The sequence below is a fragment of the Trachurus japonicus genome, chromosome 3, assembly GCF_045865225.1.
Source record: "Trachurus japonicus isolate A0001 chromosome 3, Traja_1.0".
Classification (NCBI taxonomy): domain Eukaryota; kingdom Metazoa; phylum Chordata; class Actinopteri; order Carangiformes; family Carangidae; genus Trachurus; species Trachurus japonicus.
The window spans coordinates 6,543,953-6,569,665 of NC_140909.1; the positions used below are offsets into that span (position 1 = coordinate 6,543,953).

The following is a 25,713-nucleotide window of genomic DNA, read 5'->3' on the forward strand; positions in this document are numbered from 1 at the left end:
CTACACTGTAGATAGGTTTGCACACACAACTTTAACAGTACTGACAGTTTGTTTATATCGTCGAACCAACACACTTTGTTTTAGCTACAAAGATCAACAACATGACACGTTCACCAGCTCCTATACGCTGTTTCACAGTCGTCATGAAGCTGATTTTCTTTGCCGCTCATCTGCAAGTCAAAATTTCATCACCCCGCACATTCAAGAACACCATCGTAGAACATCACTCGCTTTATGTGGACATAAATATAAGAACTTAAAACCTAAAAAAAAAACCAAATAATCCATCCTCGTTTCACATGGCAGAGGTTGTTGGCAGAACGTTTCAAACAGAAAACATGGCCGACACTGATGTGAGTGTAAAGAGGTCGCCTGCTGCCAGCCGACAGGTACCTGAGCTCTACCTTCAGTCGCACTCTTCAGCCAAGACAGGGGTGCATTCAGCAAAATACAGAGTCTCTTAGTGTTTATAGTAACACTCAAAAGAGCAACGTTTACATCTTAAGATGGTGGGAGAGCGTTGCTGTGCTGCGCTGCGCTGACCTGTGTCTGTGGGTTTATGGGCTCAAGTCTTGTTGTGATCACAGCTGGATTTTGGTCTCGTATATCTGTGACCACATCTGGCTGTGCTGTATGTAGCACTACTGCACGGTCGCCCACAGGTGGCAGCGCAATCTTTAGTAGTTCTGTGGTGCTTTAATTAAGACGCCACCGTCGCCCTCGCAGCTGCTCATAACATGACTCACACTGCAAAAACTCAAAATCTTTCCAAGAATATTTGTCTTATTTCTTGTCAAAATGTCTCATTTCTAGTCAAAACTAATCTCTTTTCACTTAAACTAAGACTCATCACCTAAAAATCTACTTGTTTTTAGATAATTTTCACTTGTTTCAAACAAATTTTCACTTGAAATAAGTAGAAAAATCTGCCAGTGAAAGCAGGTTTTTTGTGCTTGTAATAAGAGAGAAAAACTTGCTCCACTATCAGATTTTTCTACTTATTTCAAGTGAAAATATGCTTGAAAGAAGTAAAAAGTGTCTAAAAACAAGCTGCTTTTTATGTGATGAGTCTTATTTTAAGTAGAATGAGATTTGTTTTGACTAGAAATGACATTTTTGACTTGAAATGAGACAAATATTCTAGGTAAGATTTTGAGTTTTTGCAGTGCAGACCTGAAGCAGTGTAAACAAACAGTTAAAATACTCTTAGCTGGGACGTAGATGTTCGTTTTTGTTTTTTTCTTCTTCTTTAAAAGGTCTAGTGTGTCGGTGAAATCTACTGTCGTGTAAACCCAGTAGCTCTGTAGCTGTATACAGTGCTACCTGATAACAATACAATACAATACAATAAAATAAAATAAAATAAAACAAAGTCCTAAAACAACAGCAAAAGTGTAAATCAGTGCAGTTTTGCAGAGTTGGCAAATCATCATCATCATTATCATCGTCACCTGGATAATAAAAAACAGTCAATGTGCCAGTCAGTTTCTCTTTGTGTACAGCAGCTCACACACTGCAAAGCTAAAGAAACTCAAACTAACAAATGTAACACAACAGCATTTCATTTTTCTAAACTGAGGATCCTACTGTGAACGCTCCTTATGTTAAGATCTCATCAGGATTGTAAAATGTCGCCACTTGTTTTCTTTCAGATACACGTTTGTTTTTTGTTCTTGTTTTTTTTTAAATCAAACCTACTCTCATTTGTACGAGCACAGTTTATTTTACTCCTGTTGTGCTGGTGCTGAGCTCATGCTGCTCCGTCCGACCCCGACTCGGTACAAAAAAAAAAAAAGTGGATTTGAACTTTCTCACTTGTCGCTTTCGCTTCTTATATTATTAATAAAACCAAAATGAAAATATTTAGCATTGTATTGTAAAAGAGGCAATTATGTTTAACCCCCAACCACCCACCAACACACACACACCAACACACCCACACACACACACACACACACACACACACTCTCAGACAAACATACAATAACAGGCAAGCACGCTTTTCCTCCGCTCTCAGTGATTGTTAGAGAGCTACACATTCGCAATCAAAGTGAAAATAATGTAGATCACTTTTTGTTTTGTTTTTCCTCCTCCTCCTCTTCCTCCGTACCCGGCTGAAGAAAAACATGCAGATTTCAATCGACAGAGGCCACATCCTACTGCATCTATAATTTAAATCCTCTGTGTGTGCTGAAAAACTCGCTCTCGCTCCTCATCGAAGCCAAGGGTGCAGGTTAGTGAGCCAAGTCCACAGCAGCAGTTCAAAGCCGCACCCATTGGTGATTTGCCCACGAGTTTTCGGGGAGGAGGGGAGGAGGGGGCGGGGGGGGAGTACCCATTATTTTCATATTGCAAATGACAAAGTCTGTCCTTGCCAGCAAAAAACAAAAAAAACAAGAAAACAAAAGAAAAATCATCATCATCTCTCTCCTGTTGATTTCTCCTCTTTGAGCTGAGTTTCCAGGTCACTGCCCAACCAAGGCATCGAATGCAGTTGGAAGAAGAACTTGAACAACAAGCTGCGAACGGGCTTATTGAGAAGTCGTCTTTTTGGCTCATTTCTTTAAAAAATTCTAATTAAAAAAAAAAAAAAGAAGAAGAAGAAAAAGAAAAAGGAAAGATAATTGGAAGAAACACAAACTCCATCCGCTGAATGAGGCCAGACAAACACTATGTCATGTTGCGTTTACTTCCCGTCACGATTGGCCGGGCAAACTCCACAAAGTCGTCTATGAGGACAGGCCACGCCCCTGAGAACAGACGAATAAACAAGTTATTAGTTCAGTCTAATACAGTGAATTAATTAATTCATCATCAGTTCAGTTTCCACATCGTAAATCATTCACTGTGCTGTGAGAAAACAGTGAGTCTGCTACTTTTTACTGGCTGTGAAGCTGCTTCCAGCAAAACTCTTTTGTTTATGTGTTGTTTTGATTTCAGAAGAGATCAAATTAGATATAAACAGGGAAAAAAAAAACGACGAACAAGTCGGTTTATATGTTATTTTCTCATCTTGCAACAAATTAACTGTGATTAGACTTGTTTTCATGCTTTCTGGGTTGAAAAATAATGTCATAATACAAAAAACGCCATAGATAATGACCGATAATTTCCTTCAAAGAGGCCTGACACTTTATTTATATTATGATTAATGATTAATGAAAAGTATTTAACTATGTTTTAGTTCTGTCTTTACAACAAAGAGCAGATAAAGCAGTAGAAAACGACTGCTGCATTATCTTTGCTCCAGCATCTTTCCATTTGAATGAGATGGAGCAGCTTCTCTGTTATCTCCACTGAAAATGACGCATTTGTTTATGTGACTGCAGGAGAAAGTGAAGTCACTGTTGCTCCACGACAGTTTGAATAGATCAGATCATTTACTTTGATTACATCCACTTACTCTGGTGTTTCCTCAGTTATATGAGATACGATTAAATCCAGCTGAGTGAACGAGTGACGCTGATATTAGAGATCTTTGACTTATCTGACACAATCAGGGTCGATCTGATTGATCAGTTTGTGTTTTAATGACGTCATTGATCATCTTCCTCCTGAGCTCACCTTCCTCGTCGTAGTTGGACATGTCGTCTGCGATCATGTTGCCAAAGTCCAAGAGGAGGTTCCACGTGTCCTTGGGAATCGACCGCTTGTGATGCTCCTGAACGCAGCACAGTAACAGGAAGAGAGGAACGTGATAATATAAATTAACTTAGTGAACGTATTAACTTAAGACTTTTAATCGTTATTGACGCTGTGATTGTATAGTTGTTGAGGTGAATAAAACAAACTCTTTGTGCTACACATCCCACAGTAATAACAAGAGAACTCAGGGTTTATACAGGAATCTTGAAGTTAATTCTAATACCTTTTTAAGACTTTTTCAAGACCTTCTCAATATTTTTCAATACCTCACCGCCACTTCAAGCTGTACTTTTAACTTAACAGTTTTAGTTTGTGATAAAGACTATAGACCACTATGATACAACAGTATTCAAAATAGGCTAGGATAATAAATAAAAGGCAAAGTTTATAATAAAAAATAAAAAAAACATTGCTCCACTCTCAAAAAACCAAAACAATGTTCACAATATTTTTTAGGACTCAAACTTCTTGGACAGCTAATTCAGAAAAAATACCTTCAAAATTGAAGACTTTATAAAGTCGTGAAAAGACTTTTTAATACTTTTTAAAGGTGTACAGAAAAGAAAATTGAATTTGAGCCCACTCTGGGTCATAAAATTAGTGTAATAACTCATCTATCAGACGATGTAGGCCAAACTTTGTGCAAAATTCTATTTTTGAGTAAATCCGTGATGAAAGAGTGTATTTTAGTGTAGTTTTTTTTTTCGTATTGGATAATGCAGGCGCACGGATTATACGTCAGCCTGTACACGATTCACTAGCCACTGATATTGGATCCGTAATCCGTCATTCAAACGTCTGAGACACACACACGGAGCTCGGGCTCGCCCCAAACTTTGAATATCCCGCCCGCTCGATAACGACCAATCAAATTCATTTTCCTTACTCGGGTAAACTCGTGTTGCAGCTCGTGACAACTCGGCGCGACAAACGGGACAAACGGCCATTTCTGTACACCTTTAAGGGTCTTAATTTTCCCAAAATTGATTTATCACTTTTAAATACTTTTCAAGACCCCGCGGATACCCTGGAACTGGGCTCGATTGCAGCTGTAACAGATGTTTCCACACTCACCAGCAGAAACCGGTTCCAGAGATCCAAGAACTTGAAGCGACCGGTGAGAACTAGATTCCAGTAGGCCACGGCCATATCTAGGTCTGGGGAAGTAAGAAAGGAGTTTATCGATTAGCACACAGGTGAACCTTCAGCTTCAGAAACCAAAAGTCTGTCCAACGCGTTCGTCTCTTGGACTTTACCTAAACCTTTCTGTCCGGGGTTCTTGGCGAAGTTAAAGGTGAACTGGTAGAAGTCTTTGAACTTCCCCGTGTCTTTCAGCTCCTGCTCCAGTCTGGGAAGGATCGCCTTGAGTTTTTCAGGACTGTCACAGCTGCACGAGACATCGAGGACAAACAGAAGTGAAATCAGACTTCCAACATCCTGCTACTGTGGCCGGCAGCGAACTGCACATAGAAAATGACCAGTTTCAGTATATAATAGTTGTATACTGTTAAACACAAAACCCCTAACAGCTGCTTTCTAACGTATCAACACACATTAATAAACAGGTACTTAGCAAGAATATGTGGATATGATACATATCCTGAAGGAGGATGACAATAGGATATATTGTGATATAATGGGAAACTATAAGCAAGGTAGATGTACTGAGATTTTTTCCCCCAAAAGTCTATTTGTAGAAAAAGCTCTAGTGTAAAGAGTATAAAGAACACACAGTTTCAAATCCACAAATACAGATTATTTTTTACACATTCAGACTCAGAACAGCTGGACCGACATTTGTATTTGACAGTTCCTGTAACATCAGACACCATAGTAAATACTGGAGAAATTAAAATCTGCTTCAATCTGTACTACAGGAAGGATCAGAACAGTATAATATCCTATATATAGACATGTATCAAACATTATACTTTATAATTACACTTATTTGTGCAATCTGAGCAGAAGAATCTCCATCGGTTGGCGGGGCTCCTGACTGCCCCTAAATGGAGGCATTTTGCCCCAAAAATTTGTGACGGTGCAAGTACATTTTTTATCTACTTGCGCATGTGCAACCACAACCAGTAAATTTGCTGTTTGTTTTTGTTTTTTTTAACACTCAAACAATCTGAATGTGAATATTTGCTTCACAAGTTGATTTGTGCCCTTGAATTTTCTGTTTGTGTTCCTAAAACTTTACGTTATGGGCCACTGTGCTCCTAGTAAAACAAGTTAGTCTTAAAGGGATACTTCACCCAAAATCAATAAATCACCAATTTTCTTCTCACCGTCATGCCAGGGAAGGGTTCGGAAAACTTTCGGAGTCAACTACTGCTACAACAAGGCTAAAAGCAGAGATCAAATTATTTTTTTTCGGCTTCAGGACACTTGGGTCAGTAGGACGAGCAGTATGGAGGTATCTGGAACTCCAAAAGCGTTTTGATGACCCCGAAAGTTCTCCAAACCCTTCCTTGGCATGACGGTGAGTAGAAAATTGGTGAATTAATAATTTTGGGTGAAGTATCCCTTTAGGCCCTGGTTGGAGAAATAAATACAGCACAAAACCACTGTTGTCATGTTAAAGCAGAAGTAAGCGATCCGGTCGTTTTGGCTAATGCTGCATTCCAGGCAGGCTTTTGAAACCGTAAATTACAGCTTCAAGTCACGACTTACGACTTTGTAGCGTTCCAGGCAACCCACTCGTGTTTCTCCGACCTGTTTTACCGGTGAAAGTCACTATAACGGCCACTCGTAACTTCTGACCCGTGAACTCGTACCAGATCAAACTGGTACGACTTCACAGGTCGGAAAAACACGAGTTGCCTTGAACGCACCATAACGTCCTCGTCCCTACGTCGCCACATTCACGGCGTCCCTTGGCTGCACACACAGCCCTTCATGCCGTTCTCTCTCCTCATTGGATAAAACTTGTAGGATACGAGAAAAGTTTTCTCCTCGGCTCAGAGCAGAGCAGAGTGACTGACAGACCCGTGTTTCAGTCCAAACACTCTATAGAAGTGATTGCTGTCGGAAGATACAACTATTTAAGACTTACATTAACACAAAAATATCGCTTACTTCTGCTTTAACTATTGATAAAACATCAATACAGCACTTCAAAGAATGAATGCAGTATGATCACCTCCTAAAATATTTGTGTCCATCTCTACTTTCTCTTTACCCTCGTCAACAGTCGTGTTTTTGTTTCCCAGGATGCAGCAGCAGCAGCTCTGCTCTCTCTCTGACTGCTTAGCTGCAGGTGTCAGTCAGCGTCGGTGGCGGCGTCACTCACCCCAGCTCCGACATGCCGTCCAGGAACTCCTTCCTGCTGAACTCGCACTGCGTCGCCGCCCTGAACTTCCAGGCCACCACCAGTATGCTCATGCTCGCCGGGTCCAACGTCAGGTCGTCGCAGAACTGCTGGATCCCATCGATGCCGATCTTGTTCTCATCCTGGGGGTCTGCAGCGGGGAAGGAGCGAGCAAAACAATGTAACGGTAGAATAATTCACTCAAAATTGACATTTCTTCTCATTATCTACTCACCCTCATGTCGACTAAGAAGGGCTGGGAGAAGTTTCAGGGTCGTCCGTGGCTTCTCTGAGTTACAGGGGGTCTCGGCGTAGCAGTGCATGTCCATATAACGGTTGCAAATGGATACCAACTGTCTTCGTAACAAAAAGACACACACCAAAAAACATCCAAACACCTCCATGCTGCTCGTATGTAATGTCCGTCTTGTATTGAAGCCCTGAAATGCGAAATTGTTCCTCTTCCTGGTCCGTCCAAATCTCGACCAGGAAGAGGAGCTGCCGTTACAAACAAGCTTGAAATATAGACTTATTTAATTTTTTTCGGAACAATTTTGCATTTCGGGGCTTCAATACAAGACGGACATTACATACGAGCAGCATGGAGGTATTTGGATGTTTTTTGGTGTGTCTTTTTGTTACGAAGACAGTTGGTATCCATTTGCAACCGTTATATGGACATGCACTGCTACGCCGAGACCCCCAGGTAACTCAGAGAAGCCACGGATAACTCTGAAACTTCTCCCAGCCCTTCTTCTTAGTCCACATGAGGGTGAGTAGATAATGAGTGGAATTTGATTTTTGGGTGAACTTTTCTTTTAAGTTTTGAATAACACTTGCCTTTGTATCTGTTGTAGAGCTGCTCCAGCTTCTTGCGATCCACCGAGGTTTTCATGGATTCTTTGTAGTAGAGGTCTGGGTTCTGGAAGTAGTTGTCTGTGGCCACCTCTAGTTTCCAGTCATTCTGCGTCAGGCAGTACACGGCTGTCCTCTCCCCGGCCTGAGTGAAGGACATGAACTGCCGAACCTTGTCCTTCTGCGACGACTTCAACTTGTGCTGCAGAGCGAGAGAGAGAAGGAAGGAAGGAAGGCACACAGGTAAATACAGGGTTGGGGGGGTGGTTACCTGTCCGGACAGAAACAGCTGTGAGCCCCACACACACAAAAACAGAATTCCTACACAAGAGTACGACTTGTGCCAGGTTTGGTTGCTTAGAGAAAATGCATCATTTACAGTAAGTAAGTAAATCTTTATTGTCATGAAACGGGCAAATATGTGCTTGACATTTAAAGACACAACAGACACTAAGGTAACAGAGAGGAAGAGACAAAACAGCAAAGCCACAATAAAATCAATACAAAAGAATCTAGAAAAAGACTCTTGGGGCAACAGTTTTGCCGTCTCCACAGAATGAGAAAGAACAATGAATCACAAGTGTGTGCGACTACCGGTACCTCCTTTTCCCTGCATTTAAGAATAATATTAAAAGTATTGGAGGTAAACTTTCACACAGAGCCCCCATACAGTAAAGAAACTTACTTTTCATTACTCTTACTGGTGAATATTACTTAACTCATTTGCAAAAAGTCAAATAGACAACCATGAGGCCTTCAAGGACCTGTCAGGTTCTGATGCCATAAAACAAGTTCCTGCTTTGTCCCATGTCCAGGTCATGGGTGAATGGGAACCAACCAGACAGGCATGTGGAGCTGCTGAGGCTGCACACAAACAGTCACAACTTTTGGAGCATTTGTATCAGAGTGCAGTGTTGAAGCACTTGTCTGTAATTCATCTGTACCAAAAAATGCATATAGATAAGACTATACTTCAATGCCACGTGCAAAAAGTAAAGAGTCATACCTTACGTGCAACAGCATAAAGATATATTAGTGTGGTTCCGCTAATAATAAGGCATAAATAAAAAAAAAATCACCGCGTCGTGTGTCACTGTAATCTGGACCGTCACCGAGAAGATTGCACGTCTTCTTTAGCAGAGCTGCAGAGTAGACACTGACTGACCCACCCGATCATCAAACAGCAATAAACGGTGACAGGCCAGTGTTTGGCGACCCAGTTTTCCTGGGAATGAGAAGGGAGGGAGGGAGGGAGTGAGGCAGGCTGCAGGCAGGCAGGCAGGCAGCTCCCTCCTCCTCCTCCTCCTCCTCCTCCTGACCCGGAGCAGCAGCAGCAGCAGCAGCAGCGTAGACCAGCTACCAAAAAGGGAAAGGTACGTGCTGCAAGTGCCCGGCTCTCTCTCTCTCAAAATACCAACAACTGACCTTCCATCTCACTCACTCACAGTCCCGACACACACACATCACCCTGACAATGCGACACTCCGATCCCCCCATGTTATGTTATGTTATGTTGCTGCTCCTCCACCTCCTTCTCCTCCTTTTTTTTTTTTTTTTTTAAATGACAACCCGGTTCCGGTTTTTAGACTCGTTTAACGGGGCTAAAGAACTGTCCCGGTTTCTCATTTTTTTAATCTTACCTACCATTTTATCACCCGCTGTTTTGCCCAACTTGATATCCAATTACCCGTGGTGCGCATGCGCGGAAGCACTGCGCTACTGTACGGCGTGCCGCTGCGTTCAAGGGAATTGTAGTTTTTCCGGGTGGGGGGGGACTGAACTGCACTCAAAACTCAAACAGGGCCACGCTGTGTGTCGAGGATTTACTTAGCTTAACAGCTTTAAACGTAAATAAACAACTGATTCGGGAAAGTACTTAACTCTATTAATATTAACATGTCTCCAAATGAACCATACTTAACTTACGCCGAATCAAAATGGTCCAATATAACTTTGCAGCAACACAAACGATAAGTAAAGGGTCCGGAGTGAGAAAACTTTAGTGTTCAGCAAGTTTAAATAGCGTTTTTGTCACTTAAAAAAATGAACTTTGTAACGTTAACCAACACTTTTGATGTGTTTAAATGAAAATAAACCGAGAACAACTGTCAAATACAGAACGCTCAAGCGAATAAAAAAAACAATCATAGCGTCTAAAAAAACTACAACTCCCATATCAAATCTGATAAACATGTTTAGGAAGTAAATAAAGGAGCTGTTAAAACATATGATCTGTGTAAGCTTTACAGAATATTCACTAAATAAGTTTTTTTTCTGTCTCTCTCTTTCTCTCTTTGTCTTGTTTGTCACCTTTAACCACCTCTGGCGTGTTTATGATTGTATTGTGTATTTTAATATCATATCCTACACTTTCTTGATTGTATTCATCCCTGTGTCTACTCTCCTGTGTTGTTGTCAATAAAGCAGGATGAAAAAAAAAACATGTTTAGGAAGTTAAATCTGAAGATTAATGGATCTCAAATTAAATGGACGCGATTATGGCCAGAAGGAAGAAAAAACAAACAAAAACAAACAACAACAACAACAAGGAAACAAACCAAACAGTTGCATCATTTTAGAGGCGGTTTGTGTTAACGTTCCATTTCAACTGACAACGTAACACGACGACGCTGTTGTGTTTCTTTTGCTAACGTTAGCGTGACTGTGTATGAGTGTGTGACTGTGTGTGTGTGACAGCTTTACTTTCAGCTAAAAAAAAAACTCACACAGTTTGAACTTTATACACACAAACCGTGTGAATGACGTCCAGTTTGTTGGATATGTTTGGTTTTTTTACCGACACCGGTTGCTCGTTCTTCTTACCTGGGCGTCGTAACCTTGGTAACGTTGGAATCAGAACGTTAGCCTCCAGTTTATAATAAGTTAGCTACCTAGCTTGCTAGCACTAGCACGGTCACCGTTAACGGCTGTTAGTCCGTGGAGTAAACAGCAGAGAAGTTTAGTCGCCCAGTGAGTGAACCACCGCCGGGTAAACGCCTGCATCGACTTGAGCTATGTGGCAGCAGCAGGGGGGGAGGAGGAGGAGGAGAAGGGGGGGTGTCGGTGTCGGTGTCAGTGGAGGAGCTGCTGGAGCTGGAGCTGGAGCCGAAGCCGGAGCTGCTGCGGCACAACAACATGATTGTTCCCGTCTTCCTGTGCCTCTTCTTCGGTCGTGGAGAGCGAGGGCAGTTCACATGTTTCACAGGTACTTTCACAGCCTTTATTATTTTGATTCCCTTTTTGTTTATTATCTTTGGATATGATCATGTTTTTCGTGTATGTGTGTGTGTGTGTTTGGGAATCACTGAACATGTGAATTATTTCCGGGTTTGTCCTGTGTGTGTGAGTCAGTCTGTGCTCAGGTTTTTTGGGATGTTACTCTGCTGTCATGTACTTGTAACTACCTGCTTTAGGTAACCAGACATGACAACCAGTCTAAACCTTAGTGCAGACCAGTGCTGCAGAGTTACTGTACTTAATTATAAAGTGTGTCCAAGCTAATTTCCGTCAGTACGATAGATAGTACATAGTAATGTTGTGACAGTTTGTATAATTAAACCTTTATTCCCACACTGTACAGCCTACCCATGACACCATCCGTAGGTTTAGTGATGGGGTCATTCAATAATATTATGTATTCTCAATTTGCTTGGACACACTTTAGTTTGTTGTCCTTCTAATGTAACTTTGCACCTATAGAATAGTTATTATCTCCCAAAATGCCAGAAAATAGAGAGACACACCTCTGTATGTCCTGTTTTGTTAGTATGTGTCTTTTTGTTACGAAGACAGTTGGTATCCATTTGCAACAGTTATATTGACATGTGTTGGAAAAGTATCAAATCCTGATATAGGAAAAACTCATATCAAAAAGTCTTTGACATTTGTTTCTGGAATACTAAAATGATTGTATTATGACCGATATCATTTCTTGGTCAACTTATTGATTAATCAACTGATTGTTTTTGACCAATCCCTCTAATTTTCATTGCTTAATCAAGTCTATAAACCATCACAGAACAGTGATAGAGCTGCATTGTGATTTCCTAGGGTCCATTATAATGTAAATTAAATGAGATGTAAATTAGATGTTTTATCAGTCGTCGTAATCTAGAGTCATCGAATGAGTGATGTTTTTAATTGAGCCGTTAATCACTTATCAAAGTTATTATCAATTAATCTATCAATTTTACTGCATGTTTTAATCAATTACACTTTTTCAATGTAAGTTTTTAACAGAATTAGGTGTGCTATGATCAGGTCATCAGTTAATGTCATAGATTAACTCACCTAACAGTTAATGAAGCTCTACCCAACCAACTACATGATACAATTTACAAATAAATCTATCAATAACATGAAGCTGGCACTTGGGCACTTTTAATTTTGGCATTAGATGCTGTAACTGATATTTGAATAAATCTATGTTGCAATACTTAAAATTAAGTAGTTTATAGTGTGGTGTTCATTTATTTCATACTAAATGATGTGAATACTCTCTCTGCCACTGGTGCAGATGTTTGGTTGAACAGTCCTGTGGCCATCGAGCGCTCTGTTCAAGGTCAAAAGAAGTAAAAGAAAAAGGAGAATGTTTAAATGACTTGTAGAGTTTTGGTTATTTAGTTTAATTGCGTCTGCCCTCTAATCTAAAAGGTTGAAATATGTGTAATACCTTTTAAAACCTAAGTAACTGAGGTCATATCTGCCTGTATGTGTATGTGTGTGTGTGCTTGTTCTTTTCAGCAGCCAAGCACCGAACAGTGGTGCCATTGATTTCCAGCAACAGTAGCAGAGTGGCTGCAGTCCAGTTGTAGGAAGAAGGACAGAGGAGGAGTTTGGAAAGTTAACGTCGCTCCGTTTGCCTCATGCTCACAAAGGTGCGGACCGGTCGGATGCATTCAGACGTTGTTCTGGTGCAGCAGATGATTAATGTGTGAAGCAGGCGCGCGGTGCCAGGGGTGGAGGAACTGGAGTCGCTCCTCAGACTTTTGAATTCGTAGCGCAGATAGAAATGCAGCGTCACATTAAGGAGTAGTATAGGCAGAATAGCAAACACCACAGGAATGTGACCTGCTCCACAAGTGCCATTAGCAATGCATGGTAAACAGCAGGACAGGCCACAGGTGTGCGTGCGTACACAGCTGTTGTTTAAGCTGCTCCACACCCACCACAAAGATGAAACCACCTCTTGAGATCGCACACTGTCCCACGCTTATTATTTCACACTCAAGTAATATAAAGCTGAGTGCTCTAGTTTCACAAACATGAATCAAGAAGGAGTAGATGGTGTATTTTTTGTATTTTATTCGTTTTCATGCACATATGTGCCAACTGGGCACAAAACATCCAACATAAACGTAACATAACATGACAAGGGGAGAAAAACAGCAGCAGAGTCAAAATAAGCACATCATACATAAAAATATAAAGATGCTGCTTCAAAATAGGGAAAAACATTTCCTATTAAAGGGTTTGACCTTATCTTTGCCATATGAAATCAGGTATTGTAGTTGACACGTAGCCATTTTGACCAGTTCTCTTCAATCAATGAATGTAATTTTCTCATAACATATACAGTATATTATAAATTACATCAATCCACTCATTTATTGTTGGTTTGTCTTTCTTAAACCATTTTCTGGTCAAAGCCTTTTTACATTCACTAACAACACACTCAAAAGGTGTTTGTCCTGCTTTGTATATTGAAGTCCATCCAGATCACACAGGAAAGCTGTTGAATGTTTAATGCATGGTGGTGTATATATACTACACAGTCCAACAGTGTGTGGCTTCTCCTGCTCTTTCTCTCTCTTTCTTTTCCTGCTCCCAGATCTTGTTCTCCACGCGCTGGTGAGGACAGAAGTAGCGGTTTGGATGCAGGTTGTGTGTTGGCTGCTGTGCCTCGGCCTGGCGGGGGCCCTCGCCGCGCTGCAGAAGGACCAGGTGGCCCAGCATGCCATCAAGCTGTACCGGGGCCGGGGGGCCACGCAGGGCCACAGCTGGGTGGCAGGCAACTGCAAACGGCTGGTGGGTCTCCTGCGCCAGAAGAATGTGGTCGTCAAGAAGCTGGCCGCCGCCGCCGATGCTGTTGGACGAGACCGGGCCCTTTCAGAGCCAGAGAGACACTTCCAGGTACCAGACTGAGGGGAAAACACCAGATAGGCTGATAGGCCTTGATGCCTTGTTGCCCAGTTCTGATTTGTTGCCTCTATCTGATTTTTTTGACTGTCTATTTACATGTTCTACCAGAAGTGACCCATATCTTTACTTTACTTTACTTTACTTTATTTATTTCTCACGACCACGCAAGTGGTATGGAGCACAAACAATAAAACAGTACAAATAATCAGACATAGCAAGAGGCAGTGGGGCTGTACATACTTTGTACATACATCTCTGACCAGGACAGAGCAAAATCACTTAAACAGAGGAAGAACACATTTCAGAAAAGCACCTAGTTTATAAATAACTTTTCTTTTATCAGACTGTAATAACAAAATTAGTTTAAGATGGGCAACAAACATAGTATTTAGGGAGGTATTTTCTCTTAGATATACAATACATGTGTTCTTGCATTCAAACAAAACATTCAAACAAAACATGGAACTCATGGAATCTCATATCTGCATTTACACCTGCTTTGCTTGGTGAAACAACCTGAAGCTGAAGAGGAAATGAGCTGGTGAACTTTTTTAAAGATGGGAGATTTATTAGGTCATGTTATAAATCCATAATAATTACCGGTATAAACGAAGGTGAGTCTGGTGCTCAGAGTTTATATCCAACACGCCCCTTCTTACAAATTGAACATCTAGTCTGTCCTTACAAAAATAAAGTTAGTGAAGTGGCTGTGTGGAGCGAACCTGTTGATGAGCAGCTGACAGTGACAGTTGTGCCACCGTCCGATCCTCCGTCCGTAGTGAGGACGGGATAAAACTTCTCCGACACATACAGTATGTGTACATTATTTGTTTTTCCTCTCTTTATTTTTAATCGGCTTGCTTCAGTTTTTGCCGGTAGGCCAACGTGAAATCTGGTGTTTCTCTCTCTCTCACACTCCCTCGCTTGCCCTCGATCCGCATATAAATGAATGTTATATGAAAACAAGAACTAGTGAGGAAAAAAAACAGACGCGCGGACACCACGAAGATGTAATTCCTGTGACAGTAACCACAGCTGGCCACAGCTGGCCACGTAGTCCAGGTCAGCCCCACGTGTGAATCACAGGCTACAGAGGTTCAGCAAAACGTGTGGGCACAGGAATTAATATTATTATTATTGATAATGATAATGTACGACACGCATTGCCAGGAAGATCCAATCTGTTTAGACTACAGATTTATTAACAGATATCCGATTTGTATCTGATTTATTTCTACATATAACGGGGGCCTGAATTCGATCTGACAATATCCGATTTCATGTGGGTTTTTTTCCCTGTTTACATGTTCATGTTACAGATCCAATCTGTGCCACTTGAGAGGAAACAATCAGAATTGGGCCACTTGAATGTTGGAGTGTAAAGAGCGAGGGGCAGAACTTAGTGTTGTGTTAATGACTGTGTATGTTTCTAGCAAATCACTCAGGTAGTGAATTTAGTGTGTCACATGGGCCGATGACTCTGTATTGACACATTTCTGTTTGCACAAAAGCTCACCTCAAATACAAGTTCATATTTCATACTCACGGTTCAGTTTTCACATGTACACAGGAGATGTCCTGGTTAGACACTACCATTATTGTCATCATGCAAAATACCAGGAAATAGTGTTTCAATGCTTTTCACATTTTCACAATCTGTCTCTTGTAATGTTTTCAGATTGACCAACAGCCTAAAAACATTTCCAATAAGAAACAGATTATTGCAGTGAAGAACCTGGAACAATAAAGTGTTTTTTGCCTGATTAGTGATTTAAATAATTATGTATTTTATCTTGTTTCATCCTGATGTGTTTAGTTTTTCATACGGCGGCTTCGTCAGATACTTGACAGCCCACCGACTGACCGCTGTCTCTATCTGCACTCAGGTTCACACCCTGGAGGTTTTCCAGAAGGAGCTGAATGAGAGCGAGCACCTGGTTTTCCAGGCGGTGCACAGCCTGCAGAGGGCGCTGCAGGGAGACTACAAGGACGTGGTGAACATGAAGGAGAGCAGCAGGCAGAGACTGGAGGCGCTCAGGGAGGCAGCCATAAAGGTGAGGGCAGCAGATACTCAGTCAGAGAGCAGGAAATCAACTCTCTTTGGGCTGCATCTAGAAATTTGTAAAGTTTTTTTTTTTTTACGTAATTCATGACCAAATCTATCTCACAGAAGTATTAAAAATGCCCGTTATGACAACTCCAAAAATGTCACGCCAAAGGGTCCAATCCGGCCCACGGTATGAATTTACCAAGTGTGAAATTGGACAATTGCATAAAAGACAGAAGAGGCATAATATTGTTGAAATTACAAATATTTTTGTCATGAAATATCAGATTATTCATAATGTTTTGTTAAAAGGATAGTTCATTAACGGTAAAGTAACCTACTTGTACTTCTTTGCACTAAAACAAAGGGGAAATTTTTGAGTTCTCATTATGTTATGATATGTTATTATGTTATAGACATCAAATTGCACTGTATGTGGCCTCGGAACGAAAATGAGTTGACACCTCTAGTCTAAAACTAATTATTAGGGTTAGGGCATTGATTTTAACTTGATTAAACAACTCTAATAAGTGATTAATTATTTGTCGATCAAATAATTTAATAATAGCTGCAACTCTAGACATGATTGTTTCATTCTGCAAAACTTTATGTTCAAATTATTCATTGTATGATAAAACTATTTGTACTCACACACTAGCAGAGTACTATCATGTATGATTTTATGCTTCATGTCCTCAGAGTGTGTTCATCGTGTGTTTCCTGTTAACTGATGTTAAAATGTCTGTTTATCCACCTGCTCATGTGTAACGTTGTCCCTCTTCAGGAGGAGCAGGAGTACGTGGAGCTGGTGGCGGCTGAGAAACACCAGCAGGAGGCTGTGAAGAGCGCTCTAGCCCAGAATAAGACTCTGTCCATGCTGGATGAAATCCTGGAGGACGTCAGGAAGGCAGCAGACCGGTTAGAGGAGGAGATCGAGGAGCACGCCTTTGACAACAACAAACAGGTGAGCAAACAACATTTAGAAGTGACGTCCCGCATATATTTCAGAAACAGCATTTATGCAGCATCACACAAGCCTGTAAGTTCAACAAATCAGTATGCTACTGTGATTTAACTAGCCTAGTTAAATAAAAAGATGTAGTTCACATTTATTCAAGCATTATTTAATACCATAATATATAGGGGTGACCAAAGGCCAATTTATTTACTTCATGTGTCAAATATTGTGTTGGTCATAATACAGAACAGGTTGTGGCTCGTGTCTGTTGATTAAAGAAGTTGAAATATTTCCATGTTTGTCTCTTCTGGGTCACATTAGAAGTCATCACATTTCAGGCCAAAGGTGAAGTGTTGGTGTTTTTACTGTTCTCCAATGTAAAAATGGGTCACGTTTGACCCTTAACATCATTCAAGGCTTAAAGCCATCCGTCTGTTGGTTGCCAGTGAATTAAATAAATAATGTGTTACATAAACATTTTTAATTTCACTCCCCAATTTCTTTTTGTGCCCCCAAATAGTTCACTTTAGGCGTGCTCCTTGGGAAAAATGTTATGGTAGAGCCCAATAAATGCTCAATAAAATGCTCCTGCGACACTTCATTGTGCTTTATTGAATGTATTTCCAACTACAAACAGTACTACAAGCCTAACACGCAACTTATATATTGCAATCAATTTCTAATTTTGTGACTCCGCATTTCTTTTGTACGTCTTAAATTTCATCCATATTGGTCTTAAAAAGGTCTTAAAAAGTCTTAAATTTGAGCTGGTGAAACCTGCAGAGACCCTGTTTAAGGTGCCTCCTCCCACTGTGTGTTTTGTTGTGCAGATGAAGGGAGTGAACGTCGAGGCGGTGTTGAGGGTGGAGGAAGACGAGGAGAACGGAGGGAAGAGGAAGAATAAATCCAGACAGAAGGAGGTGGAGGACGACCTGGGACTGAGCATGCTCATCGACTCCCAGAACAACCAGTACGTCCTGACCAAACCACGAGACTCCACCATGCCCAGAGCAGACCACCACTTCATCAAGGTCCGTTACCCCCGTTTCAGAGCAGCAGAAATTCTCGATTCATTTAATTTGATACTAATAAAAGTCAGAGCAGCAGATTGTTTAGTTGTTTCCATCAGACTTTCCTCAGTTCTTTTTATTGCTGTGTGTTGGTGCAGGACCTGGTGTCGGTGGTGATGTTGTCTCTACCCTGTGGCTGGATTTGCACTCTAGTCGGTCTCCCTCCGATGTTTGGATACATCGTTTGTGGAGTTCTGCTCGGTCCGTCCGGTCTCAACAGCATCAAGGTGTGTGTTTGTCTGTGTGTGTGTGCATGTGTGTGTGCTACTGTAGCTTTAAACCAGTCTGTGTTCGCAACAATTGCTTTTGACCGGGTGATGTTTTGTTTCTAGATTGTACACTGCAAAAACTCAAAATCTCACCAAGAATATTTGTCTTATTTCTAGTCAAAATGTCGTTTCTAGTCAAAACTAATCTCATTCTACTTAAAATAAGACTCATCATATAAAAAGTAGCTTGTTTTTTAGACACTTTTTACTTCTTTCAAGCATATTTTCACTTGAAATAAGTAGAAAAATCTGATAGTAGAGCAAGTTTTTCTTTCTTATTACAAGCACAAAAAACTTGCTTTCACTGGCAGATTTTTCTACTTATTTCAAGTGAAAATTAGTTTGAAACAAGTGAAAATGATCTAAAAACAAGTTCATTTTTAGGCGATGGATCTTATTTTAAGTGGAAAGAGATTAGTTTAGACTAGAAATGAGACATTTTGACATGAAATAAGACAAATATTCTTGGAAAGATTTTGAGTTTTTGCAGTGTATGTGTTCTTTATTGTACTTTGAGGGCGATGCCAAAGACAAATCTTCACTGAGATGGACAATAAAGTCACTTAGTCTATTTTTAATGTTGTTAACATCGGTGTCTCTGTGTGTGTTACAGTCCATGGTGCAGGTGGAGACGCTCGGGGAGCTCGGTGTGTTCTTCACTCTCTTTGTGGTGGGGCTGGAGTTTTCTCCTGAGCGCCTCCGAAAGGTAAAACCAGAGGGATTTGATTCAAGAATTAAAAGTGTACAATAATATCCAAGTCATTGTGAGACTGTAGATATGAAGTGAGCAGCTTATACTCAAGATCAGTTTCATATAAGGAGTCAGGATGTAGAAAGTCTGATTTTACAAAGTGAAACGTTTCGGTTCAAAGCTCCGTCTGATTGGAACTGATCTCCCATGCCAGCTTAGCTCTATTACTCCTCTTTATGGCTTCAAAGCATCACTTCTAATCCATTTGCAAACTCCCTGTTCTTTTTGTCTTATTCTTATTTCTCATTCAATATCTTAGTTTTGCTGTTTTTTTTGTATAACTAATTTTTTTTGTGACTCTCTCATTTTGTTCAGTTATTTATTTTATTTTTTTCCCATTTGTAAGCTCGGATATCACTAAATTGACTACTAAATAGATATCTGGCTGTTTGTGGATTAGCTGGGGCTAGGAGAGCCTTGTCTGTGTTTGTGTGAGTGTGTGTCTGTGTGTATGCACAAGTCCTGTAATGTGTTTCACTGTATTTCTTTTTTTTCTTTACTTGACATTGTATCATTTTGCGTGGGGAACCCCTCGAAAATCAGATGATTCATCACAAGGGGCTATCCTGAATAAATAAATTCAAATTCAAATTCAAACGTTAATGAAGTGAAGCTGCTTAGTTATGTGAATATAAAGTGGGTTGATAACTACATGTGTGTGTGTGTGTGTAGGTATGGAAGACGTCAGTTCAGGGGTCGTGCTACCTGAGCCTGTTGATGATCGGGGCCGGTTTGTTGTGGGGTCAAGTCTTACGTATCCGACCGACCCAGACCGTCTTCATCTCCACCTGTCTGTCCCTGTCCAGCACGCCGCTGGTGTCCCGCTTCCTGGCAGGAGGAATCAGGGGAGACAAAGACGGTAGGTCACAATGACTCTCTCTTTCTTTCCCTCTCTCTCTCTTTTTACTCTCTTTTTATTCTTTCTTTTTAATCTAGATTTGTTTTAAATTGACTACTATCCCTTGTGTTGTTTTAATTGTTTGTTGTAGTGTTTGTGATTAACTGTGTTGTGCTTTTGCAATTGTACAGCACTTTGGTCGACTGAGGTTGTTTTAAATGTGCTTCATAAATTAATTGTGACTTGACTTGACTTGACTTGACTGTCTGTTAGGAACACACACAACTGATTGTTATTGATTTTTATTGATATTTAAGAAGTGTGTGTGTGTGTGTGTGTGTGTGTGTGTGTGTGTGTGTGTGTGTGTCACAACAGGTGACCTGGACTACAGCAGCGTTCTTCTTGGGATGTTGGTGATGCAGGACGTTCAGCTCGGCCTCTTCATCGCCGTCATGCCGACTCTGATCCAGGCGCAGAGCGGAGACTTGGACAGGTCGGTCAGCTGTTTTATTCTCCTGTCCACACACACACACACACACACACACACACACACACACACACACACACACACACACACACATAAACATAAACACACTCATGTAAATCCATTGTTCCCTCTGTGCGCCGCAGCTTCCTGTTTGGAAGTCTCCGTGTGCTGCGTCTGCTGGCCCAGGTCCTGGCGTCTCTGGCTGCCGTGCTGCTGCTTTGTCTGTTGCTGAAGTCGTTCCTGATTGGTCCGTACTACAAGAAGCTTCACGCCGAGAGCAAAGGCAACAAGGAGATCCTGGTCCTGGGGATGGCGGCGTTTGTCTTCTTCATGCTGACGGTTTGCTCTTTTCTTTTCTTTTTGATTTGATTTATAGCAGAAGGGCCCACTGAAAAAGTGCAGAATTTAAAGGGATAGTTTTAGGAGTAGGTTTGTTACCTTTAATTGTCGGTGCAAGCTATTTTTAGAACAGCGGAGCAGAGCCGCGAGCTGCTCAGAGCTACGCTACGGAGGCTCATGGGATTTCTTGGTTTCCCTCATCAAACTCATCAAATACACAATGCAACAACTCCAAAACTCTCTGGTGGACAAGTTGTGAGCTGCACATTCACCACGCTATGAGATAATAACACAACGTTACCAGGCAGAGTTGTTTTAGAGGTAAATACAGAGACTGCTTGCTGAAAAACTGCCCCCAACAGGAACGCGCATCAGTGGTTTTGCATGAATTTCCCTCTAAAACAACTCTGTCTGGTAACGTTGTGTTATTATCTCATAGTGTGGTGAATGTGCAGGTCACAACTTGTCCACCAGAGCGTTGTGGAGTTGTTGGATTGTGTATTTGATGAGTTTGATGAGGGAAACCAAGAAATCCCATAATGAGCCTCCGTAGCGTAGCTCTGAGCAGCTCGCGGCTCTGCTCCTCCGTTCTAAAAATAGCTTGCGCCGACAATTAAAGGTAACGAACCTACTGCTATGACTATAGGGATTATGGCAATGGGCCAAATGGCCAAAATGTTGAACTATCCCTTAAAAATTTGACAATAAAAAAAAACTTGACAATAAATATTTAAAAATACGAAAACAGTAGTTTAAAAACTTAACAACAACCCCTTTGAAAAGCATTTTGGTCTGAAGTGCAGGAAGCATTTCAGAGGAGAGAAGATGTTCAGATGTTTCTGTTTCACCACCAAACCTCAGTTGTTGTTGTTGTTGTTGTTTTTTATCGCTGACGAAGCTGACGGTTGATGTTTTCCTCTTCCTGGCGTGAAAACCAGGTGACAGAGTTTCTGGATGTTTCTATGGAGCTGGGCTGCTTCCTGGCCGGAGCTCTGCTGTCCACGCAGGGTCACATGGTCACCACAGAGGTCATGGGATGCATCGAGCCAATCAGAGATTTCCTCGCCATCATCTTCTTCGCCTCTATTGGTCAGATCCCACGTGACGCAACCAATCTCAGTTCTGTCGTCATGTTGCTCTCTGAAGCTTTATCGGTTCATCGTGTGTGTGTGTGTGTGTGTGTGTGTGTGTGTGTGTGTGTGTGTGGTTTCTGTGGCGCTGCAGGTCTCCACGTGTTCCCGACGTTCGTGCTGTATGAACTCACCATCCTGCTGGTGCTCACGCTGTCGCTCGTCATCATGAAGGTGCTGCACTTTTCTCTCTTTTGCTCTTTTTCTCTCCTCCAGACAGTTCACCTTTAAAGGCCCATGCTGTGCACTTTTCTCTGGGTTTATTTACCTGCTGGTATCCCTAACAAGACATATCATTGGTTTTGAGTACCTGTGATCTGCTTCATATCGTTTCTACTGCCCCTTTCCGTTGCCTCTTTCTGGAGCTCTAGCAGCCACAGGTCATTTGGCCAATCAGAAGAGAGAATGAGAACCTCTCCTCTGATTGGCTGACTGTTTTTGAGTGGCGTGTGGTCGGGCCAATCACAGGCAAGTAACTGAAACCTAAGCTGCATTCATAAAAATTGAAAAAAAACAACTGGTCACGGTGGGCGGAGTTACCTTGTGTGTGACATCACAGAAAGGAGGAAGTGCTATCTACTCGTCTTAAAGAGACAGTTCCTACAAATGGGCGGTGTGTGTTTCTCCGTTTATGACCAGTTTGATACATGGGGCAGTTTATACGTCTATATCATCTATATACGTGGCCCAGAGACCTCCCCAAGCACCAAAAAATAACCACAATCACATTTTTCATGCCATGGGGCCTTTAACTCACTCATCCGTGTCTTTGCTCCTCGTCTCGTCCCAGTTCATCATGGCCGTTCTGGTGCTGTCGGCCATCTTGCCTCCAGGTTCCCGACACATACGGTGGATCGTCTCCGCCGGCCTCGCGCAGGTCAGCGAGTTCTCCTTCGTGTTGGGCAGCCGTGCACGTCGAGCTGGGATCATCTCTAGAGAGGTCGGTGACACGGTGTTTGATCCAGTTCATTTTCATACATGTTTTATTTATTCTGGTCCAGTTGGTGTCTTTTATTTTTTTCTTTTCAATTATCCGTCTTGTGTGATGCACTTTGTGACCTGGGTTTTGAAAAGCGCTGTTTTTGAATTTCCTTTATTCTGTCAATTGTTTGTTCAATTAATTCATTAATTATTCAGTTTTTAAAATGTCAAATTGTGAAAATTGTGCTTTTTAAGTTCTTTTTTGACATTTTTATGCCTCACAATCAAGTGAAGAGAGAGTTGATGCAACCCCTAGCTGCTGTGCCCTAATTTACCTTTTAAAGATACCCAGTGAAGGTTACTTTTGGTTATAAAAGAGTCTCATATTAATGTGGATGAAACTACATTACCCATACTTTTACTTGTTTATGTGTCAATTTTCGAGAAATATATTGTTTTATCTTTGTAGTTATTTTGATATTATTATTTAGTGGTCGACTCGCCCAGCATTTCCTCGGAAAGACAGAGCGATTTACTGCAACCAACTACGCGCACAGCAATTTGACAGAAGACCAAGATGGAGAGAAAAAGAAACCTGACTCTCCTCTCTCACCCACATTGAGCACCCATCCTGGGCTATAAAGTCAGCCTGTTCCGGTACTCGGCTGTCCAGATAGAGGCTTTTCTTAGGGATTTTAAATACATTTCCAAAGAAATTTGCCTAAAACTGCTCACAAAAAAGTTAGTCTGGAGCCTTGGCGCGCGAGCCAGATAAGCGTCTTTATGACAATACGCGCTAGAGCTCATGGGAAATGCAGTCTTCATTCCGGCAAAACATGAAAGTTCCTCAGAGGGGCTTTAAACTACCGTACTGTCACAGTGAAAAAAGTCTGTTGTTTCAAATTTGCATTATTATTTTGTATAAAATATAACATTTAACAAAAACACAACACTGTTAGTCAAAACAGACGCAATATACAGTATTTCACTTAGTAGTTTGTGTTCAGTTAATTGGTTTGTGAATATGAGCCACTAACGATGTCCTGTCTGTCCTCAGGTGTACCTGCTGGTCCTCAGCGTCACCACCCTCAGTCTGCTGCTGGCGCCGGTTCTGTGGAGAGTCACCACACACCGGTGGGTTCCTCGGGCCGAACACAAAACCGTCCCCTGACCAGAGCGACTCCGCGGCCCAGAGGTTCCTGTCTGCACAGACTCTTTCACACGATGGAGCAGGAGTTAAGTTTTCAGAAACTCTCTCATGTTTACACACACAGACACACACAACGTGACGTGGTCTGTTGGACCAAATGTTTCTCCTCGTCCACCTGCTACATTTCAATAACGGACGTTTTCTCCAAACGTGTACCTGGAGCAGTGCCACATATCCAGACCCCTCACTGCATAAAGACTGTGGAACACACACTGAAAGAGTTAAACGTTATGTTACTGAACTCTTTCACTCTTCAGTCAACAATCATGAAGACGGGACGGGAATCTGTGACTCTGATGGGAAACACAAAAGACTGAAACTCTCTCTTTCTCTTCGACGTGTTCATGAACAGAACAAAAAAACAAAAACAAAGTCTCCCTCGTCACTGTTTCTGTATTTTTTCATGATGACGCTGGTTCATCTGAACTTTGAGCCTCAAGTTTTCCTCGTCGTAATCACATGGACCAAATCTGGGGTCTCGACTCTACTCTGTCTAATCTTTAAGTGCATATTATGTCTTTCTTTTTAATAGGAAAGCACTTCCACATCATTTAACTGACCTCCATATTTCCTGTATTGGACATCACATCAATCATGGGACTATTAGCTTTTTAAATTTAGGTATATTTGACTTCTGACTGAGGGGCAAACTCTCTTAGCTGCTGTATTCAATATATGGTATGTGTACTCTATACTGATCATTGTACTACTGTGTGTGATGACACATTCTCGTCTTATATAAAATCTACAACTATTCTCCGTACATTACATTTCAAACACCGTGGCCGTTGAAAATAACTCATGAGACTTTACATCTGAAGAGAAATCCTGCACTCGTCACCACTGAATGTCAAACTCAACGTGCCTGTTCGACACAGAAACACTTTGAGGAGCGTGAACTCTCACGCTGTGAACGTCTTATAAGTCATCATGTGCAATGTAAATGTGTCTAAGAGCCACGTGTCACTGTGTGTTTTACCTTCTGAGTTTACATTTGTGTGTTGTTGTTGATCACGACGTTGTTCGTTGGCACAAAGAAAAACTGTTTCCGTCAAAGTGTTCATGTATTTTTACTTAAAACTGAATTATTTCTTTTATTTATTAAAAATAATTCCATGAAGAAGAATTTACCTGGTTTTATATTTACTCTCTTCTCGGTGTGAATCTACTTCCTCTTCAGAACAACTGTGATCATGTGATCAACCAAGACTTAAGAGTCAATGAAGCTTCGTCTAAACCAGGGATGTCAAACATGCGGCCCGTGGGCCAAAACTGGCCCACCAGAGGGTCCAATCCGGCCCGCAGGATGAATTTGCCATATGTGAAAATTACATTAAAGACAGAAGAGGCATAATACTGTTGAAATTGCATGTGTTTTTCTTGTGAAATTTCAGGTTGTTCATAACATGTTTTGTAAAAGGACAGTTCATTTAATGTAAACATCTTAATAATGTACTTATTTGCACTAAAATAAAGAGAAACAATAAGAGTTCTCATTACTTATAGGTTATTTTGCTCTTATTTTACCGGTCTGGCCCACTTGAGATCGAATTGCGGTGAATGTGGCCCCTGAACTAAAATGAGTTTGACACCCCTGGTCTAAACAGTGTAGTGTAACAGTGACACACACACTACATACTGTATGTGAGCGTGTGCGTGTGTGTGTGTGTGTGTAAAACCATGTGTACCTGTGGTGTGTAAGCTGATAAACCTGTAACTCTGCAGTCAGCAGATTTCTATTA

The 25,713-nt window shown here is 41.3% G+C and overlaps 2 protein-coding genes across 7 annotated transcripts; one reads left to right on the top strand and one right to left on the bottom strand.

Moving 5' to 3' along the window:
- Positions 1-1,248: 1,248 nt before the first annotated feature.
- dcun1d2b (DCN1, defective in cullin neddylation 1, domain containing 2b) lies at positions 1,249-10,822 on the bottom strand. Of its 5 annotated transcripts, none has more exons than XM_085805893.1 (7): positions 10,634-10,822; positions 7,796-8,012; positions 6,938-7,106; positions 4,902-5,032; positions 4,720-4,802; positions 3,565-3,661; positions 1,249-2,750 (listed from the first exon to the last, which is right to left on the bottom strand). In XM_085805893.1, exons 2-7 carry the CDS (start codon positions 7,968-7,970, stop codon positions 2,671-2,673), a joined length of 735 nt encoding a protein of 244 aa, XP_085662019.1. In that variant the 5' UTR covers positions 7,971-8,012; positions 10,634-10,822; the 3' UTR covers positions 1,249-2,670. The 5 variants fall into 5 exon arrangements, with proteins under 5 accessions (XP_085662019.1, XP_085662003.1, XP_085662035.1 ...); XM_085805877.1 differs by lacking the exon at positions 10,634-10,822 and adding an exon at positions 9,455-9,575; XM_085805909.1 differs by lacking the exon at positions 10,634-10,822 and adding an exon at positions 8,980-9,059.
- Positions 10,706-25,187, top strand: slc9d1 (solute carrier family 9 member D1). 2 transcript variants are annotated; one of them, XM_085805856.1, is made up of 15 exons: positions 10,706-11,015; positions 12,554-12,687; positions 13,641-13,942; positions 15,838-16,005; positions 16,783-16,962; positions 17,787-17,987; positions 18,125-18,253; positions 18,909-19,001; positions 19,719-19,905; positions 20,260-20,377; positions 20,515-20,710; positions 21,649-21,799; positions 21,935-22,014; positions 22,631-22,780; positions 23,819-25,187. In XM_085805856.1, the coding sequence occupies exons 3-15, from the start codon at positions 13,685-13,687 to the stop codon at positions 23,930-23,932; spliced, it is 2,025 nt and encodes a 674-aa protein (XP_085661982.1). In that variant the 5' UTR covers positions 10,706-11,015; positions 12,554-12,687; positions 13,641-13,684; the 3' UTR covers positions 23,933-25,187. The 2 variants fall into 2 exon arrangements, with proteins under 2 accessions (XP_085661982.1, XP_085661991.1); XM_085805865.1 differs by having other exon boundaries at positions 10,716-11,015; positions 12,557-12,687; positions 23,819-25,089.
- Positions 25,188-25,713: the final 526 nt, after the last annotated feature.

Excerpts from the sequence above, each read along its gene's own strand:
- dcun1d2b (XM_085805877.1), bottom strand. Across the intron at positions 7,107-7,795 it reads GCTCTACAACAGATACAAAG|ACCCCCAGGATGAGAACAAG; the intron begins GCAAGTGTTATT and ends TCCCCGCTGCAG. Across the intron at positions 4,803-4,901 it reads CCCCGGACAGAAAGGTTTAG|ACCTAGATATGGCCGTGGCC; the intron begins GTAAAGTCCAAG and ends TTACTTCCCCAG.
- slc9d1 (XM_085805856.1), top strand. The coding sequence starts at position 13,685 with ATGCAGGTTGTGTGTTGGCTGCTGTGCCTCGGCCTGGCGGGGGCCCTC. Across the intron at positions 16,006-16,782 it reads TCAGGGAGGCAGCCATAAAG|GAGGAGCAGGAGTACGTGGA; the intron begins GTGAGGGCAGCA and ends GTCCCTCTTCAG. Across the intron at positions 16,963-17,786 it reads CCTTTGACAACAACAAACAG|ATGAAGGGAGTGAACGTCGA; the intron begins GTGAGCAAACAA and ends TTTGTTGTGCAG.